This window comes from Myotis nattereri (genome assembly GCF_964212035.1).
Source record: "Myotis nattereri genome assembly, chromosome: 5".
Lineage (NCBI taxonomy): Eukaryota > Metazoa > Chordata > Mammalia > Chiroptera > Vespertilionidae > Myotis > Myotis nattereri.
In genome coordinates this window covers 72984221-73000412 of record NC_138080.1, presented here as the reverse complement: position 1 = coordinate 73000412, position 16192 = coordinate 72984221, and the positions used below count along the sequence as shown (strand labels likewise).

General features: G+C 55.2%; 1 protein-coding gene across 1 annotated transcript; it reads right to left on the bottom strand.

Annotated features, from left to right (window-relative positions):
- Positions 1–2292: 2292 nt before the first annotated feature.
- On the bottom strand, positions 2293–11663 carry SNCB (synuclein beta). The gene is made up of 6 exons (XM_081092032.1): positions 11101–11663; positions 10358–10487; positions 7664–7705; positions 7327–7445; positions 3292–3381; positions 2293–2925 (listed from the first exon to the last, which is right to left on the bottom strand). The coding sequence occupies exons 2-6, from the start codon at positions 10476–10478 to the stop codon at positions 2893–2895; spliced, it is 405 nt and encodes a 134-aa protein (XP_080948158.1). The 5' UTR covers positions 10479–10487; positions 11101–11663; the 3' UTR covers positions 2293–2892.
- Positions 11664–16192: the final 4529 nt, after the last annotated feature.

The following is a 16192-nucleotide window of genomic DNA, read 5'->3' as shown; positions in this document are numbered from 1 at the left end:
AACACATGTTGTTGGATGACTAAACACACACAACACATGTGGGCAATATCCATGTACACACATCAACTGATACACTCCCATCATGTACGTAAGTGTGCACACACAGCTCAACACCTCACCCACACACACACACAACCTCATCTGCAGTCTGCGTGAAATTGCACAACATCTCTTATCTCCACTCTGCTGCCCCTGTGGTTTCCTTTATTAATGGTGTTGTGTGTTTATCTCCCCCAGGAGCAAGTCCCTTTGGGAAAATTGGGCTTTGGGATCAGGCTTGTGGCCTTTGTCACCTCCTACCAATGTTTCCCAGGGCAGGTAACTGCCTCTCTGGCCTCCATTCTCTCATCTGTAAACTGGGTCTAATAACAAGGAATCATTGAGCACAATTTCAAGTGAAAGTAATGGAGACAGATGTCAGATGCCCGAGACAAACTGGGCACTTGGTAAGTAGCTCCATCCCTGTCACCAGGGAGGGCCCTGGAGTTGTGTGTTCTTACATGTGCATCCACAGCCAGGGCTGCCCTCTGACACAGGGCTGGCATCTTCTGCTGATGTTTCCGTGCCTGTGCCTGGAATACAATTTAAAAGTGATCCTGGCGGAAGACAACTTTGGTCTCTGACTAGAAACCAGGCTCAGAAAACCAGGTGCGTGGCTTGGCAACGGAGAAGGAAGAATAACCCACCCCCACCCTAAGCCAGATGGCAAACCTTGTTCTGGCATCTAAAACTGGGGATCCGGTGCTGGTATCTGGAGAGGAGGTGGCAAACTCAAATTCTTTAGCAGGCAGCTCATGAAAATGAGTGAACAGGGAGAGAAAGGGGCTATTGCCAACTGCAATCACATAAAAAAAAAAAATTAAACCTTGTGCTAGCAAATTAAGCATCTCTATATGCCAAATTCAAACTGAAGGCCAGGAATTTGCAATCCCTGCGTACTGTGGGTTGTAAATAGTGTCCTAATTCAGTCAAAAGGGGCGTGGAGATCCTGGCACCCACACATGGAGTCAGAGAAGCCAAGCCCACCGGTTTGTTCTCACTACACACACATCTGCCAGCCGCCTCCGACTTCCGCAAGCAAAGGCTCGGTACACTACAGGCCAAGGTGACCCCAGTGGGCGGACCGCCCGCAATGCTCAAGGAGCTCCCGAGCCTGGCACCCTCCCAGCCCCCTCCCCCTCGGGGAAAGGGCAGCGCTAACACTTGGGGGGGTGACTGAATTGGTCAAGCTCCTTCCAGCCCAGGGCTGGAGTCCGAAAGGATGTCGGAACAGGCAGAGAAGGGGGTGAGCTCTTACGCAGGCGAGGTTGGGGGTCCAGCGGCAAGGAAAAGCGGGGGTTCCGCCTGGATCGGGCCCGGCTGCAGTGGGGATGAAATAAAGGGGATCCATGGCTGAGAGAGCGGCGCATTGATGGGGGCGGGGCCTCGGCGCGGGTGCGGTGGGAGCTTCTGAGCCAATGAGAGCGGCTCCTTCGCCTTGACGGAGGCGGGACCTCTGCGCAGCAACGAGGTGTCTCCGCCCCGTCTTTCCCTTACCGAGGTGGCGTGGGGTTCCCTCCAACGTCGATGCTGGTCTGTTCGAGTGGGCTGGCCGGCTTCCAGATTTCCGCAGACCCTCGCCCACCTCAGCCCAGATCGCAAACCTCTGGGCGCCCTTCCGGGAGGGGTGAAGCCCGAGCTGTTTCTCCGGAGACAGCTGCCCATCTCCCGTCCCCTTGGATGGGTGTGTCTGCTTTGGGCAGGTGCGCGCGCGCGCAGGTGTGTGTGCGTGTAAACGCTCCGGGGAGGAGAGAGGGCTGTCGGCGCACAACATCGTCTTTCAGTGCCCGCGCGGCAGGTTTCCGAGGACTCCGCGGCGCGTGCAACTGTGAGTGTGCACGTGTCCGCGCGGGAGCGCCTGCCCGGGAGCGGACACTCCGGCCGGCGCGCACGCAGGTCCGCGCGCCTGTGCTGCGTGTGGGGCGAGGTGTGAGCCCATCCACCCTGCGCTGCGGCGGCGCGGGGCTCCCGTTCTCCCTTAACCGGCAGCAGGCGCCTCACCGCCCAGCAGGTGGCTCCCGAGGCTGCCTCCCGCCTCCCAGCCAACTGCTGGTCCCCGCCCGCCCAGGAGAACCTTCTCCCCAGATCATTCCACCCGGAGGGTGGGAGGTTGAGAAGCGGAGGTCCGAGGTTGTCAGTCTCACACCTGGGCCGAGGTTGCCGGGCCCCAAAGAGGGGAGTGGGGCAGGTTGAGACTTGGAAGTCCGTCAGCCACCCCCATCTGGCGCCCAGCCCTGCCCGTGTGGCGCCGGCTACAGACAGGTTGACTTTATTCACGGACATGTCGGGGGCGGCTGGGCCGCTCGCCCAGAACACGCTCACACAGGGACTGGGGGACTCTCCATGCCACAATCACGACACACAACGCCCGCGCTTGGACCGGACCGGCTGGGGGAGGGGTATGGCACAGCCTGACTCCTGGTTTTGGTAAAAAAAAAAAAAAGGTTTTGGGGTCGATGTGGGAGTGGAGTGGGGGATTCTGGAGGGGTCGCTCAGAGAGCCTCTGTTGGGTGGGGTAGGGCGCCGTCGCTTTCGGATCTTGGTTTAAAAACACATAGAACATGCTACATCCGCGCAGACACTGGACAGGATGGGGCGGGCAGGGCAACACAGGTGGGGCGGCGAGGCTGCCCTTGTCGTCTGCAGGCCAGGCCCTGTCCACGCCCCAGGGTTGGATGCTGGCGGGTAGGACAGACAGATGGACAGATACTAACACAGGCTCCGAGGGGGCGCCTTGGAGTGTAGGAAGATCTCGTATTTGGGGAGCAGGGGTTGAAGGACAGCCCTGGCTCTGGGAGGTGAGGCAGGGACCAGGAAAGAATTGTGCTGCTGGTGGGGGGCCCTCCTGGCCCCTTAGGCCTCTGGCTCATACTCCTGATACTCCTCCTGCATCAGAGGGATTGGGGTGAAGTGGAAAAGAGCAAAAGAGGAAGGGGTTGGGAACCAAGTGGCCAGGCTCTGGGCCTGAGACCTCTCCCTGTTAAGGAGGAACAGTGCACTGCCCCTCCCCCCCCCCCCCCCCCCCCAGGCAAGGAACTTGCGAGTTGGAAACAGCCTGGCCAGTCCTAGCAGGGTTCCCTGGGGCCCAGTGCTACACCCCATGCTAACACCTATGGGGACCTGGGTTCCAGGTAATGGGGATCTGAAGCTCTCTGGCCCAACCCTACCCTGCCAGGGACCTCCCACCCCAGCTGGGGATGGCAGCTAGCCTCGGGGGTGCCCAAAGCCCCACCCAGCCCTGCTACCCCTCACCTGGGGCGATTCCTCATAGCTCACTCCTTCTGGCTCCATCAGGGGCTCTATCAGTGACTCCTCCGCAGCTTCCTGGGCCACTTCCTCAGGCTGCAGGCAGAGAAGGGACAGGGCCTGTGAGGGCAGCCAGGGATGCCCCCCAAATTCCTACCCTGGGGAGCCCTTAGCTGATTAGGGGAAGGTGAGGCTTTGTTGGCAGTGCAACCAGAATTTCTAATTAAATTGCTTATTTGGAAGTGGGATGAATGCACGAGAAGTGAAATCCCTCCAAATCCTGCTTGAAGCTGGGGGTGGGGAGTGGAGCAGGGCTCGCCATACCCTTCTCCCCAGCACCTGGCAGACGCCTGCACTTCCATCATTTTCACTGATTGGGATGGGAAGAGAGCACACACAGTCACCTATTTATCCCTCCCCGCTTGCGTCAGGCTCTGTGTGGGGCATTGGGACCCCAGAGATAACCCTGGAGGCTCCTCTGGCTGGAGATGGAGGCTCACAGATGGGCTGGGCAGGGGCTCTGAGCCATTCCCCTGCCACCTTCCATCCATCCCTCCCCCGCGGCCCTGTGTGGCCTGGTTTCTTCAGCTGTTGCTATTTTAAGATAAGCTGGAAGCAACAGCTCAGTGGTGTTGCTTGGATGTGTGAGCTAAGACTCTAGTCCCTTCCCCCTGCACCTGCTCCCCAGCCTGGTGCAGACCAGTAGGCATGCAAACGAGGGGCTGCCAGACACATGGCCAGCCACTTGCAGGTGAGCACAGTACGTGCACAAACATGGGATGGAGCTGGCTGCACACACAATAACCTGGGGTCCAATGTACGGCTGCACAAGGCCACATGGGCCGGCACACACCTGGACCCCTGGGGAACCTGTAGGGAGGAGGGCATACCACCTCCCCCAATCCCACAAGTACCACTGACCCTCCCTCCTGGGTGGAGATAAGACTCTTGGGATCCTGAAGGGCTGACATTGAGACAGATCACGGTGCATGGTAGTTGCACCGACTCCATCCAAGCAGCTTCAGCTCCTTCGAATTACCTGTCTAGGTGGGCCCCCTGGGCAAAGGAGTTCACAGCTCTTGACCTGACTCATTCCCCTCAGTGTCCAGATGGATATACCAAGGCCCAGGAGGTGGGGAAATGTTAGTTTAGTCACCCAGCTACAATCAGAATCCAGGAAAGAAACATGGTGTTAAAAATCCCAACCTGAGCCCTGGCCGGTGTAGCTCAGTTGGGTGGAGTGTTGTCCCGTACACCAAATGGTGGAGGGTTCGATTCCCAGTCAGGGTACATACCCAAGTTTTGGGTTTGATCCCCGGGCAGCACATTCAGGAGGCAACCGATTGTTATTTCTCTCTCACATCAATGTTTCTCTCTCTCTCTTCCTGTCTCTGAAATCAATTTTAAAAAATTCCAGCTCAAGCACATTGCTTGGAAACAATTCAGAAGTCCAGTACGAGTAGAAGGATGTGTGCCTTATGGTTTCATCACACATGGATTCCGCACAATAAATATGGAGACCAATAGTACATAGCGCAGCTTCCTGCTGAGTGGAAGAAGCTGGGAACAGAAGAGCACCTACTTAAGGATAACATTTATAGGATGTTAAAAACACCCAGCTAATTTGTGATGCCAGAAGGCAGGAAGCATGGACAGGGAGGCAGGGCCAGGCTGCAGGTGGGAGAGTGAGGCGCTGAGGGTGCAAGTGTTGAGATGGCACCCATTCTCAGCACCATGGAAATGAGTGCACCCCTTAAATTATGTGCCCCAGACACCTCCCTCATCTCACCCTAGTCTTGGCCCTGGTGGTAAGGACTGGAAAGGGGTAGAAGGTGGGCCTCCTGAAGGGCTGGTGTTCTGAATCTTGATCTGGGTGCTGCTAACGTGAGGGTGTTTCCTCGTCTGGCCACTCACTAGCTGTCTGGCATCAGGGATGTCACTTCACCGCTGATCTCAGCAGCCTCGGGGTGAAGTGGGATGGTGTCTGCTCTGTAGGAGTATAGGAGGCTTCCATGATGCCGTACGTGAGCAGGCTGGGATGGGACACACTCAGGAGCACGCACGCTGGGCTCGCCCAGGTTCCCCCATGCTGGGTGGCCCCAGAGGGCTGTGGTTTGGATTGTAAATCTATGATCTTGCTCTTTCTTGGGAGAGGAGGCTTGAGGTGCTGGTAGGAGGTAGGCAGACAGAGAAAGATGGTTCTGTGCAAATGCCCCTCACAAACAGCCCAGACCTGCCTCTCTCTTGCACCCCAGCCCCCAGCAGAGGTCCTAGCACCAGTTGGCATCAAGTGACTCCAGTGATATGGACCTGAGCTTATCTTCCCAACCACTTTCTCAGGGAGGCAGGCACGCATGGGGTCTTGGGCAAGTCACTTCACTTCTTTCGAGCCTCAGTTCCTGCATCTGTAGAATGGGCTAATTGTGGTGCCTTCCACAGAGGGACATTGTGAAGCGTCAATGAACTCCTCTATGTAACACGTCTAGAGCAGTGCCTGCACATAGAATAGGTCAATGAATGGGAGCAATCACTGGAAATGAAATAATAAGAAATGAGAGGCCTTACAGTTGGTAAAATGCATGGGCAGGACTTGAAGTGGAAGGAACCAACTGTGCAAGTGTCTGCAGTGGAGAATGGGGTGGGTCTCCCTCAGCCTGACGGATACACTCACGTGGAATGCACACTGACTTCCCAAACCAGGTGTGGAAGAAGGAGCCCCCCCTCGCCCTCCAGAAGCAGAGTCTGCCCCTGTAGGTGGACAGGCATGCATCATCCCACAGGGGGATGAACGTCTGTGCAAACATATGGGCCCAGAGTGCAATACAGAGTGCATGGTACACTTCCATGCACACCTGTGCTCACAGAGCCCCTGGGGCAGACACAGACCGCTCACAGGGTCAAGGGGCCACTGTGTCTTACTGAGCACTCACTGTACGCAAGCCTGTCTCTTCACCAGTGCTTCTCACGGTGGGGTCTCTGAACCTGCAGCATCAGTCTCACCTGGGTTCTTGTTAGAAATATAAATGATCAGATCCCACCTCAGACCTACTGGGGCAGAAATTCTAGGGTTGGGGCCAACAGTCTGTATTTTAACCTGGCCTTCTGGTGATTCTCGTGCATGCTTCCATGTTGAGGACCTCTGATCTATGTTAACTCTAATCTATATAAGAGCCCTATTGTGTTCCTCTCCCATCTTACAGTCAAAGATTCAGGCTCAGAGACATGACGAGGCCTGCCCATGGTCACACAGTCAGGAAGTAGTGGAGCTGGGATTCAGATCCAGCTCTGTGAGGTTCCAGAGCTCACAACGCTTATTCTGCAGGTGTCCTCCTGCAGGCACCTGTCTTATGCACACACGGATAGCCACCGCCACTACCTGGGGGGACATGCCTGCACAAACGTGTGACACACAACTCCCCCTTCCCGCTCTCACCTGGACCTCACCTGCTCCTGCCTGTCTCAGGGCCTATGCATGAACTGCTGCTACTGCCTGAAATACATTCCCTACTTGGCTTGCCTCATCCCTTGGGTGTCAGCTCAAATGTCACCTCCTCAGAGAAGCCCTCTTAGCTACAGCAGCCCCGCATCCCTTGACTATCCATCCTATCACCCTGTTGTCTTTCCTTCATAGCATTTATCCCTGTCGGAAATAATCTTATTGATTGGCTTTTTACTGTCTTCTATCACTAAAATGTCAGGTCCATGAGTGCAGGTAACTATTCATTGCAGTAATCCCCAGAACAGTTCCTCTCTGGTATAAATACTTGTTGAATGAAAAGAAATGAATGAACAATCAATGACACTTGCAGACGTGGCCAGGAGTGGTCCAGGTCACACTTGCAAGCAGGATACATGTGCACAGCCAGATCTGGGTCATGGTCACAGGGAGCCCCACACCTATACCCCCCTAGACTCTCTAACAGGGTCCTGCAGAAGGCGAGGTAAGGTGGCTGGCTGGGGTGGCAGGGAGCCTGGCGGCAGGTGGATGGGCACGCGTGTACATTTGTAGTCATTCATGTGTGTGGTGGGAGGACTGCTCACCTTCAGATCAGTGGGGAAGTCCTCCTTCTTCATCAGGCCTGTGGCTGCTGCGATGTTCCCAGCCCCAGAGAACATAGCTCCTCCCAGATGTGACGCCTGCTCCTTGGTTTTCTCAGCCACTAGAGTGGGCAGAGGGTTAGGGAAGGGGTTTGGGGGTCAAGGTGAAGGAGACATAGGCGCCCCCTCCCCTGTAGTGACCCGGGACCTGCCTTTCCCATGGAGCACCCCCTAAACCCTTGGGGGTGCCCTTTTCTACCACCCCTATCCCCACCCTCTGGAATCAGGCAGCTCTCAGGCTTGGGGAGGGCAAGGGGCTGTGCCAGGGCTGGGCTGGTACCTGAGGTGACTCCTTGTACCACCCCTTCTCGGGTCTTGTTTCCTGCAGGAAGATAAAGGGACACATTTAAGGGCTGTGAGCTGAGGGTCAGAGACTCTGGAAAGCACAGCCGTTACACAATGGGCAGAGGGACCTGCTTGGCATGGGCATCCTGGCCCCATCACTGCCTCCTTGGGCTTCAAAATCCTACAAGTCCCCCCTCATCGCTGCACTGAGCCCCCCACACCTACTTCCTTAGGGCATCAGTTCTGCCCGCTGTCTGTTCCTCACCACCCCTACCTGCCCTGATACCTGCACCCTCAGGGGGCTGTTGTTTGAGCACCAGCACTGTACAAAGCACCAGTTCATTTAATTCTCAGCCGGGGGGTGGGGTGGGGGGAGCAGATGAGGGTGGGGCTGGGGGGCAAACTGGCTATGTATTTCGAAAGGTGCCCCTGGTGCATGACTACCCACATCCTACCTATGGATGCTGCCATATGACCTCCACCTACTCCATTTCTCCTAAAGACTCTTTACTCCTAACAAGGGTACAGATTCCTCCTTCTGGCCGGAGAGGAGTGTCTTAGGTGCCTGATGGGTCTATGGGTGATGAGCAGGTTGTGACTGACACCTATGGCAGGGCTGGGTCTTCCCAGGAGAGCGGCAACTTGGTCACAGCAAAATGTGGGGCTGCTAGGAAAGGCAAAGGGGGCTGATCTGAAGTGAGGGGAGCCCTCCAGGGAGAGAGGAATCTCCTATCCTGAGGGTTTGGCAACTCAGACAACAGCTGAGAGACCCAGAAATGAGAGTGTGGGCGGGCTGACACCCCTGGGAGGGGGGGGGGCAGGTGTGAGAAGACAGGATTCTCACATCTAAAGCCAGCAATACCCAGGGACAGGGGACAGCTGCCTGTGTACCCATTCCTTCCTCCCAGAAACCTTTTTAGGCACCTGCTCTGTGCCCAGCCCCCGGCCAATCACTCACTGTTGGATGGGGTATGAGGAGAGCAGATTTGGTGCTCAGGACCTCAAGCAGTGGGGAGAGGGCCTCCAGCCTCCAGGGGTATGTGATCGGGGAGAGGGCATTGCCTGGGCTTGACAGATGGGGAGCAGGTGGATGTGCAGAAGGGAGACTGGAGAGGGTACTCTAAGCACAGGGAAGCATGCAGGCAGGGCACAGAGAGGTGTGCGTCTGGGGCCCGCAGGAAGCACATCGAGGTGGTCCGTGTGCCTGCAGAGATGGGGATGGGGATGGTGAGAAACAAAGCTGGGAACATAGACTGAGGCGGGACCATGTCAGGGTACAGGGAGCTGACGCTTAACAGGGTAGGAACTGGGAGTCATTGGTGGCTCCTGTGCAGGGGGAGGAGGGAGGCCAGAATGGGTCCCAGTAGGTGTGGGCTCAAGCCTTTTCCCCGACTCCATCACCGCTGCCCTAGCCACCCTTGCTTGGTGGCCACACTACCTTCCAGGGGACATGCTGGGCTGTGTTCTGTCCCCAGAGGTCGCTGGGACCTTTCCAAACTGAAATCAGATCCTGTCAGTCCCTATCTTCTAATCTCTTGTGGCAACTATAATGCTTTGCCCTGGTCTCCAAGGGCCCTTCATGAACCAGCTCTCGCCCACCAACCATTCCCTTTGCTCTCTAGCCTCTGCCAACCCCATCTTGGCTCCTTATTCTCAGGACTCAGCTCCAATGTCACCCTCTTCGACCCCCCCCCCCAACAAAGTGGCCCCCGCCCCAGCCCCTTGTCAAGTCCCACTCCTGTGTCACCATCAGGAGAGAAAGCGCCTTTGGCTCTCTTGTCCACTGTTACGTCTCCGGGAGCCATGAAATGGCTGGCACCTAGTAGGTAGTCAACAAGTATTTTCCAAATGACCACAAAGCCAAAAGCAGCCCCCTTCCGCCTGCCCAGGAGACATTCTACCCACTGCACACAAGAAAGGCCCGAATCACAGGTTGGGTTCAGTACATGCCAGTTTCCGGGCCTTGCCTGCCTTTATACGAACGATGCTGCAGGTTCCCTCCTCTCTCGCATCTAGGGTGAGAGATTTAGCCACTTGGCCTTTGTCCCGATGCCGGCTGGCAACTGCAAGGAGGGGCACCAGGAGGAGAGATGGCCCTGGTGGAACTACAGGCACTGGGAGGCTCGGAGAGCAACTCAGGTGGCAGTAGGTGGGGAGGAGGGCTGGAGGGAGTCCCAAAAATATAGGAGGGAGGCAGCAGGGGAGGGGTGGGGCCTTGCAGTCCAGAAAGCTTGGCTTCAACTCCAGCTTCCGATCTTATCAGCTTGTGTGACCTTGAGCAAGACAGTGAAACCTCTGGGGAGGCCAGCCCTGGTCTGTGGAATGGGCAGGAGGATTAAATGAGGGAATAGGTGCTATGGCATTTCACACAGCACTTGGCGAGAGAAAGGACTCAAAACCAGGTAACTATTAATGGGAAGAAGAAGGAGGAGGAGGAGAAAAGGAAGACGACCTGCTTTGATCACTTGCTCATCTCTGGCCTTGCAGCTGAATCCCACCCTCACCAACCCTGGCTCCCATCCCCCCGCCCGTCGGCTGTGTCCCCAGTGACCCTGCGGACCCCGCTCCATCTGCTGACTCACTCTCCTGCGCAGACCCCCACCCCCTGGAAGTGCCCAAGCCCTCTCCCCGGCGACCCCCGGCCTCCCGCAGCCCCGCGCCTCGCCCCTCGCCCCTCGCCCTCGCCCACCGACGTAGAGGACGCCCTCCTTGGTCTTCTCCGCCGCCTCCGTGACCCCCTGCTTGGTTTTCTCCGCGGCGGCCACGACGCCCTCCTTGGCCATGGACAGGCCCTTCATGAACACGTCCATCCTGGCGGCCTAGGGTGGGCGAACACACGGCACGGGGCGCTGGTCCTGCACCCTCACCCCAGCGCTGCCCGAGGGACGCGGTGGGGGCGCTCCCCTCCCCGCCCTCCTGAGACCCGGGCGCGCTTCCGGCTCGGACCCCCTCCCGCCGTTCCCAGTCCCCCGCGCGAGGCCACCGGGCAGTGGCGAGTCCCAGCGTCCTTGAAACCCCGGGACGCGGGAGGGGCCCCGCCTCGGTTTCCCGGGAACCCGCAAGCTGCAGCCCCGCGGAACCGGAGTGCCGGCTCTGCGCCTAACTGTACACACACATGCCACCCGGCCGTGCATGCACACAGAAATACTCCACGGACACGCTCACGTGCACATACAGGACACCCAGGCGTTCTACCGCGCGCGGGCACTCCGACACGCACGGACACACGGGCGCGGGCGCACGGCTACGCGGCCACCCAGGCGGCTGCAGACACTGAGCAGCAGACACCTGCCCCGGGCTGCACAGGGAGAGGCGCCCACCGGCGCCCCTTCTCCGTTCTCCAGCCCCTTCCCCATTTCACCCGGTCCACCTACTCCCCTCTCCATCCCCAGTCCTTTCCGGGTCTCCGCTCCCAGAGCGCGGCCGCCTCACCTGGATGCGGGGCCGAGCTGGGACTGGAGCGGCTGCGGCGGGAAGACGCAGGGGCTCGGGTAGGCCGGGCCGGGGTGGGCTCGGGGCCAGCGGGGGGATCGGGCCGTGGCAAGGCGCTGAGGTCGGTCTGCAGCAGGCGGAGCACAGGACCTGAGCCGGGCGCAGCAGTGCTCGGGCCTGGGGTGCGCCGCCTGCCGCCGCTCGCGCCGAGAGCCCCACTGGCTCGCGCTCCGGCTCCGGCTCCTGCGCTGCGGCAGCTCTGAGCTCAGCGCGCCGCCCCCTCGGCCTGACTGACAAGGGGGCGGGGAGGGTGACATCTCCTCAGAGCCGGCTGGCCTCCCAGGCGGAGCCTGGGACGTGCTGTGGGGGACCTCGGGGCGTCAGGCTCGCGTCCGGCCCCCAAGAGCCCAGTCTCATGGGGAGACAATGCAGCGTGCTAAGAGTAGGGAAGAAACAGAACCCATTGGGAGCTCAGATGGCTTTGAATCTCGGCTGTGCTTTTAAAAATTAACTGTGGGGCCCTGGGCTACTCAGCTCTCCTTTCTGAATGTTTCCTCTTCTGCAAAATACAGATGGTTTATTCAAAGGACGTTTACTGAGCGTTTACACAAGCGCCAGGCTGGAGACAGTAGGAATGGAAAACAAGGTTCCTGCACTCGAGGAGCTTATAACGGTGTGTGTGTGTGTGTGTGTGTGTGTGTGTGTGTGTGTGTGTGTGTGTGTGTAGAGATGGGGCACGGGACAGACAATTTAAGCCAATTTCAGCTCGTGAGAAGTGTGATGAAAATAATAAAATGGTGATGTAACGGAGTGACTAGAGGAGGGATACTTGAGACAGGGTGGTCAGGGAAGACCTCTGTGAGGAGGTGAACCGATGCTCAGACCCTGGCAAAGGCACCAAGGCCAAGATGGGTGAAGGCAGGATCCATAGAGAGGGAACTGCAGGTGCAAAGGTCCGGAGGCAGGACTATACTTCAGATAAAAGGCAGTGCAGCTGGAGAGCCAGGAGTAAGGGAGAGGAGATGGACTTGTTGTATGGTTATGGTGGGGATTGTCAAAATGGTCATAGAATTCCAGCCACACACGCGCCTTCACTGCTATGACAGAATTATGCCCAAGAGGCTGGGATCCCAGAGGAAGGGACTCTGACAGCATAGGGCAGTCATGGAAAGCTGTACAGACAGAGGAGGTGACATCTAAGCTGGGCCTCATGGGTGAGGTAAGATTTCATCTGACAGACAAGGAAGAGAATGGGTACAGCCTGGGCAGAAGCACTATGGCTAGAAACACAGGGTATGTAAGTGACAGGTGATGAGGGGGCAGCTAGCAGCCAGTGTGTTCAGGGCCTGGGGGGTGGGGAGGAATGTTCACAGGCCGCTGGTAGAGCTGAAAGTTGGCACATGCTTTTTGGAAGGCAATTTGGCAATGTTTACCAAAGACAGAAATGCATGCTCCTTTCGAGCCAACAGTTCCCCCTTCCAGGAATGTATCCCTCGGATCTCTACTCACACAAGCACACAAAGACATGTGTGCAAGGATAGTCACTGCAGCATGGCTTCTTGTAGCAAAAAACTGAAAAGAACCTGTGTGTATTTCTGTAGAGGACTGGCTAGGTAATTGCGGTATATCCACTGGGTGAAATGCTATGTTACCTAGAAAGGATTTGCCAGGCCTATGTGAACTGACACAGGTGCCAAACTGTAAGGTGTGGGACAAGCCAATTTTGATTACATAGAAAATTATATATATCACATGCTATATTCATTATAAAGATACCTTATATACAAATCTATACAGACGTACTCATATCTGAATATACAAAGAATACATCTGCAAGGACTTTTTTTGAAAAATATTTTTATTGATTTCAGAGAGGAAGGGAGAGGAAGATAGAAACATCAATGATGAGAGAGACTCATGGATCAGCTGCCTCCTGCACACCCCACACTGGGGATCGAGCCTGCAATCAAGGCATGTGCCCAGACCAGGAATCAAACTGTGACCTCCTGGTTCATAGGTCGACGCTCAACCACTGAGCCATGCTGGCCAGGCTGCAAGGACTTTTAATAAAACCATTAACAGTAGTTGCCCCTTCTCTCCCTGAGAGGACTTAGAGAGAAGCTTTTATATTTCATCACCTTTGATTATTTTACCTTGAATAGTATTTTACTTGCATAATTTTAAGAGCTAGCACAGGGGATATCTCATTATCACTGGCCTCTCAGCATTAAAATTGCTCCCTTCCTATGTTTGGGGAATCCCCACCTTCTGAGGCAGAGCCCACCTCCTCCTTTAGGCACTCCCAGTGCTTCCCCAGCCTTCCTTGCAGCCAGGACCTGCGTGAGACCTCAGCCCCAGACTCTGAACCTGAAGCTAGTGCCAGAGCAATAGGAATGAGGGGCCTGCTCTGTGAGGACAGGTGGTGGTGGTGGCAGCTCCTGCCAGGGACTACCTGCAGCAGTGACGTTGCTTCTGGGAACATCCAGCGTGACAAGCCCAGCCAGAGCATCAGGGGAGTCTTCCTGGGCCTGCTTGCCAGTGTGCACTGGGGCGTCATTCCAGGCTGGGTGGTCTCCAGGGAGAGATCTCTGGCCTTCCCAGAGAGTTTCTGAGCTGCCCAGTATTGGTTAATAAACTCATCTGCTTAAATCAGCCAGAAGTGATTTCTGTGATTCATGACTAAAAACCCTTAAATGTCCGAGTATATGATGAGGAAGGACCCCGCAGGAGAGAGGAGAGGAGGAAGAGGAGAGAAAGAAGACCAGATGAAAGGTGTCTGTGCTTCCAGAACTGGGAAGTCACTGCAGGATTTTAAGCACAAGAGAGACCTACATGAGATTTTCATTTTATAGAGCCAAATTAGGGTGGGTTGGAGGGGGACATGGCTAGAAGCAGCAAGATCAGGGAGGAGGCTGAGGCAGAATCCACAGGAAGGATGACAAAGCCAGTGTGTGTGTGTGTGTGTGTGTGTGTGTGTGTGTGAATGTGTGTGTGAGTGTGTGAGTGTGTGTGTGTGTGAGTGTGTGTGTGTAATTTAGGTATCATTCAGGAGGCTACTTATCAGGTGCTGGGGAAGAGGGAGAGGGATGAGTCTAGGAAGATTCCCAGCTTCTGGCTTGGACACAAGGGTGATTAATGCTGCTGCAAAATGAAATAGACATTGAGGAGGTGGAGCAGTACTGGGGGAGTGATGAGCTTGTTTGGGGCATGCCAAATGTGCGGTGCCTGTAGACAAACTAGAGGAGGTGTCCAGCAGACAGCAGGCTGTCAGCCCGGAGCTCAGGCATTCACTCCAGGCTGGCTTCAGGTATAGATCTGGGCCATGGTGTATGAGGAACTTTTAACACACGGCTATCCAAGAAGGGGAGTAGTAGTTTGCTGATACCCATGGTGTAAATTCTCCTACCATGATTAATTTCAAGTTTTCAATGTGGTGTCACTGAACAGAGAATTGGGAAGAGATATGCTGTATTTTCACCATCAGGTAAAATAGATTAAAAAATAATCTTAAGCCCTAAACGATTTGGTTCAGGGGATAGAGAATCGGCCTTCGGACTGAAAGGTCCCAGGTTTGATTCCGGTCAAGGGCATGTACCTTGGTTGTGGGCATATTCCCAGTAGGGGGTGTGCAGGAGGTAGTTGATCAATGTTTCTCTCTCATTGATGTTTCTAACTCTCTATCCCTCTCTCTTCCTCTGTGTAAAAAGTCAATAAGATATATTTTTAAAAAAAGATCTTAAGAGCATAGATAATAGTAAAATAATTAGAAATTTGTTTTTATTATATTTGTTTTTATTATGTTACTAGAGGTTCGGTGCACAAAACTTTGTGTACTCAGGGGGGTCCCTCAGCCTGGCCTGTGCCCTCTCACAGTCTGGGACCCCTCGGGGGATGTCCACCTGTTGGCTTAGGCCTGCTCCCTGGGGAATTTGGCCTAAGCTGGCAGTCAGACATCCCTCTGGCAGCTTGGAAGCCCTGGGGGATGTCCACTTGCCAGCGGGAAGCAGGCCTAAGCTGCAGTCAGACATCCTTAGCGCTGCTGAGGAGGCAGGAGAGGCTCCCGCCACCACCGCTGTGCTGGCAGCCATCAGCCTGGCTTGTGGCTGAGCAGAGCTCCCCCTGCATTGAGCGTCTGTCCCCTGGTGGTCAGTGTGTGTCATAGTGACCAGTCATTTCCAGTCGTTGTGCTGTTAGGGTCAATTTTCATATAACCCTTTTATTATATAGGATAGAAGCCTGGTGCATGAGTGGGGGCTGGCTGGTTTGCCCTGAAGGTTGTCCTGGATCAGGGTGGGGGTCCCACTGGGGTGCGTGTCCAGCCTGGGAGAAGGATTGATGGCCGTTTTCAGGCTGGCCATGCCCCCCGGTGACCCAAGCTCCCAGCCTCTCCTTTTTTTTTTCTTTCTGGGATTTATCTTCTATAATTGAAACTTTGTAGCCTTGAGCTGAGCCCAGGGCTGGCCAGGGCAGGCAGGAAGGTTGGCTTCCTCCATCACCAGGGGCAACCAAGCCTCCTTGCTCACTCGAGCTCTGTGGCCACCACCATCTTAGTTGGGTTAATTTGCATACTCGCTCCTGATTGGTTTGTGGGCGTGGCTTGAGCATAGTGGCAGGATGGTTAATTTGCATGTTTCTCTTTTATTATATAGGAGGATTATATTTGTTTTATATGCTTATTATATTTGTTTTTAACATAATTTATATCATTAAACGTTTATATTATTTTTAATAATGGATTTTAAAGAATAGTTTATTGTTTTTAGATAGAAAGGAAGGGACAGGAACAGAGAGAAACATCAATGTGAGAGCAAAGATTGGCTGCCTTCTGCACACACCCCACCAATGTGCCCTTGACTGGGAATCCTACATCCGTTTGGTGCACAGGATGATGCTCAACCGAGCCAGGGCATGGCTTTTATAAATGGCTAATAAAATTCCTGAAACTTTAATATTTGTTCTCACTAGCTGGTCCAAACTAGCCCAGTACACCATTGGATTTCTGCTTTCTATTTCCCTGAATAGGGTGATTTAAGCCATTTACCCTCTGGTTGGGGAGGAGAAGTGTAACCATTTACCCGTAAGTGTCCTTGGT

Excerpts from the sequence above, each read along its gene's own strand:
- SNCB (XM_081092032.1), bottom strand. The coding sequence starts at position 10,478 with ATGGACGTGTTCATGAAGGGCCTGTCCATGGCCAAGGAGGGCGTCGTG. Across the intron at positions 7,706-10,357 it reads GGAGGGCGTCCTCTACGTCG|GAAACAAGACCCGAGAAGGG; the intron begins GTGGGCGAGGGC and ends ATCTTCCTGCAG. Across the intron at positions 3,382-7,326 it reads ACTTCCCCACTGATCTGAAG|CCTGAGGAAGTGGCCCAGGA; the intron begins GTGAGCAGTCCT and ends CTCTGCCTGCAG.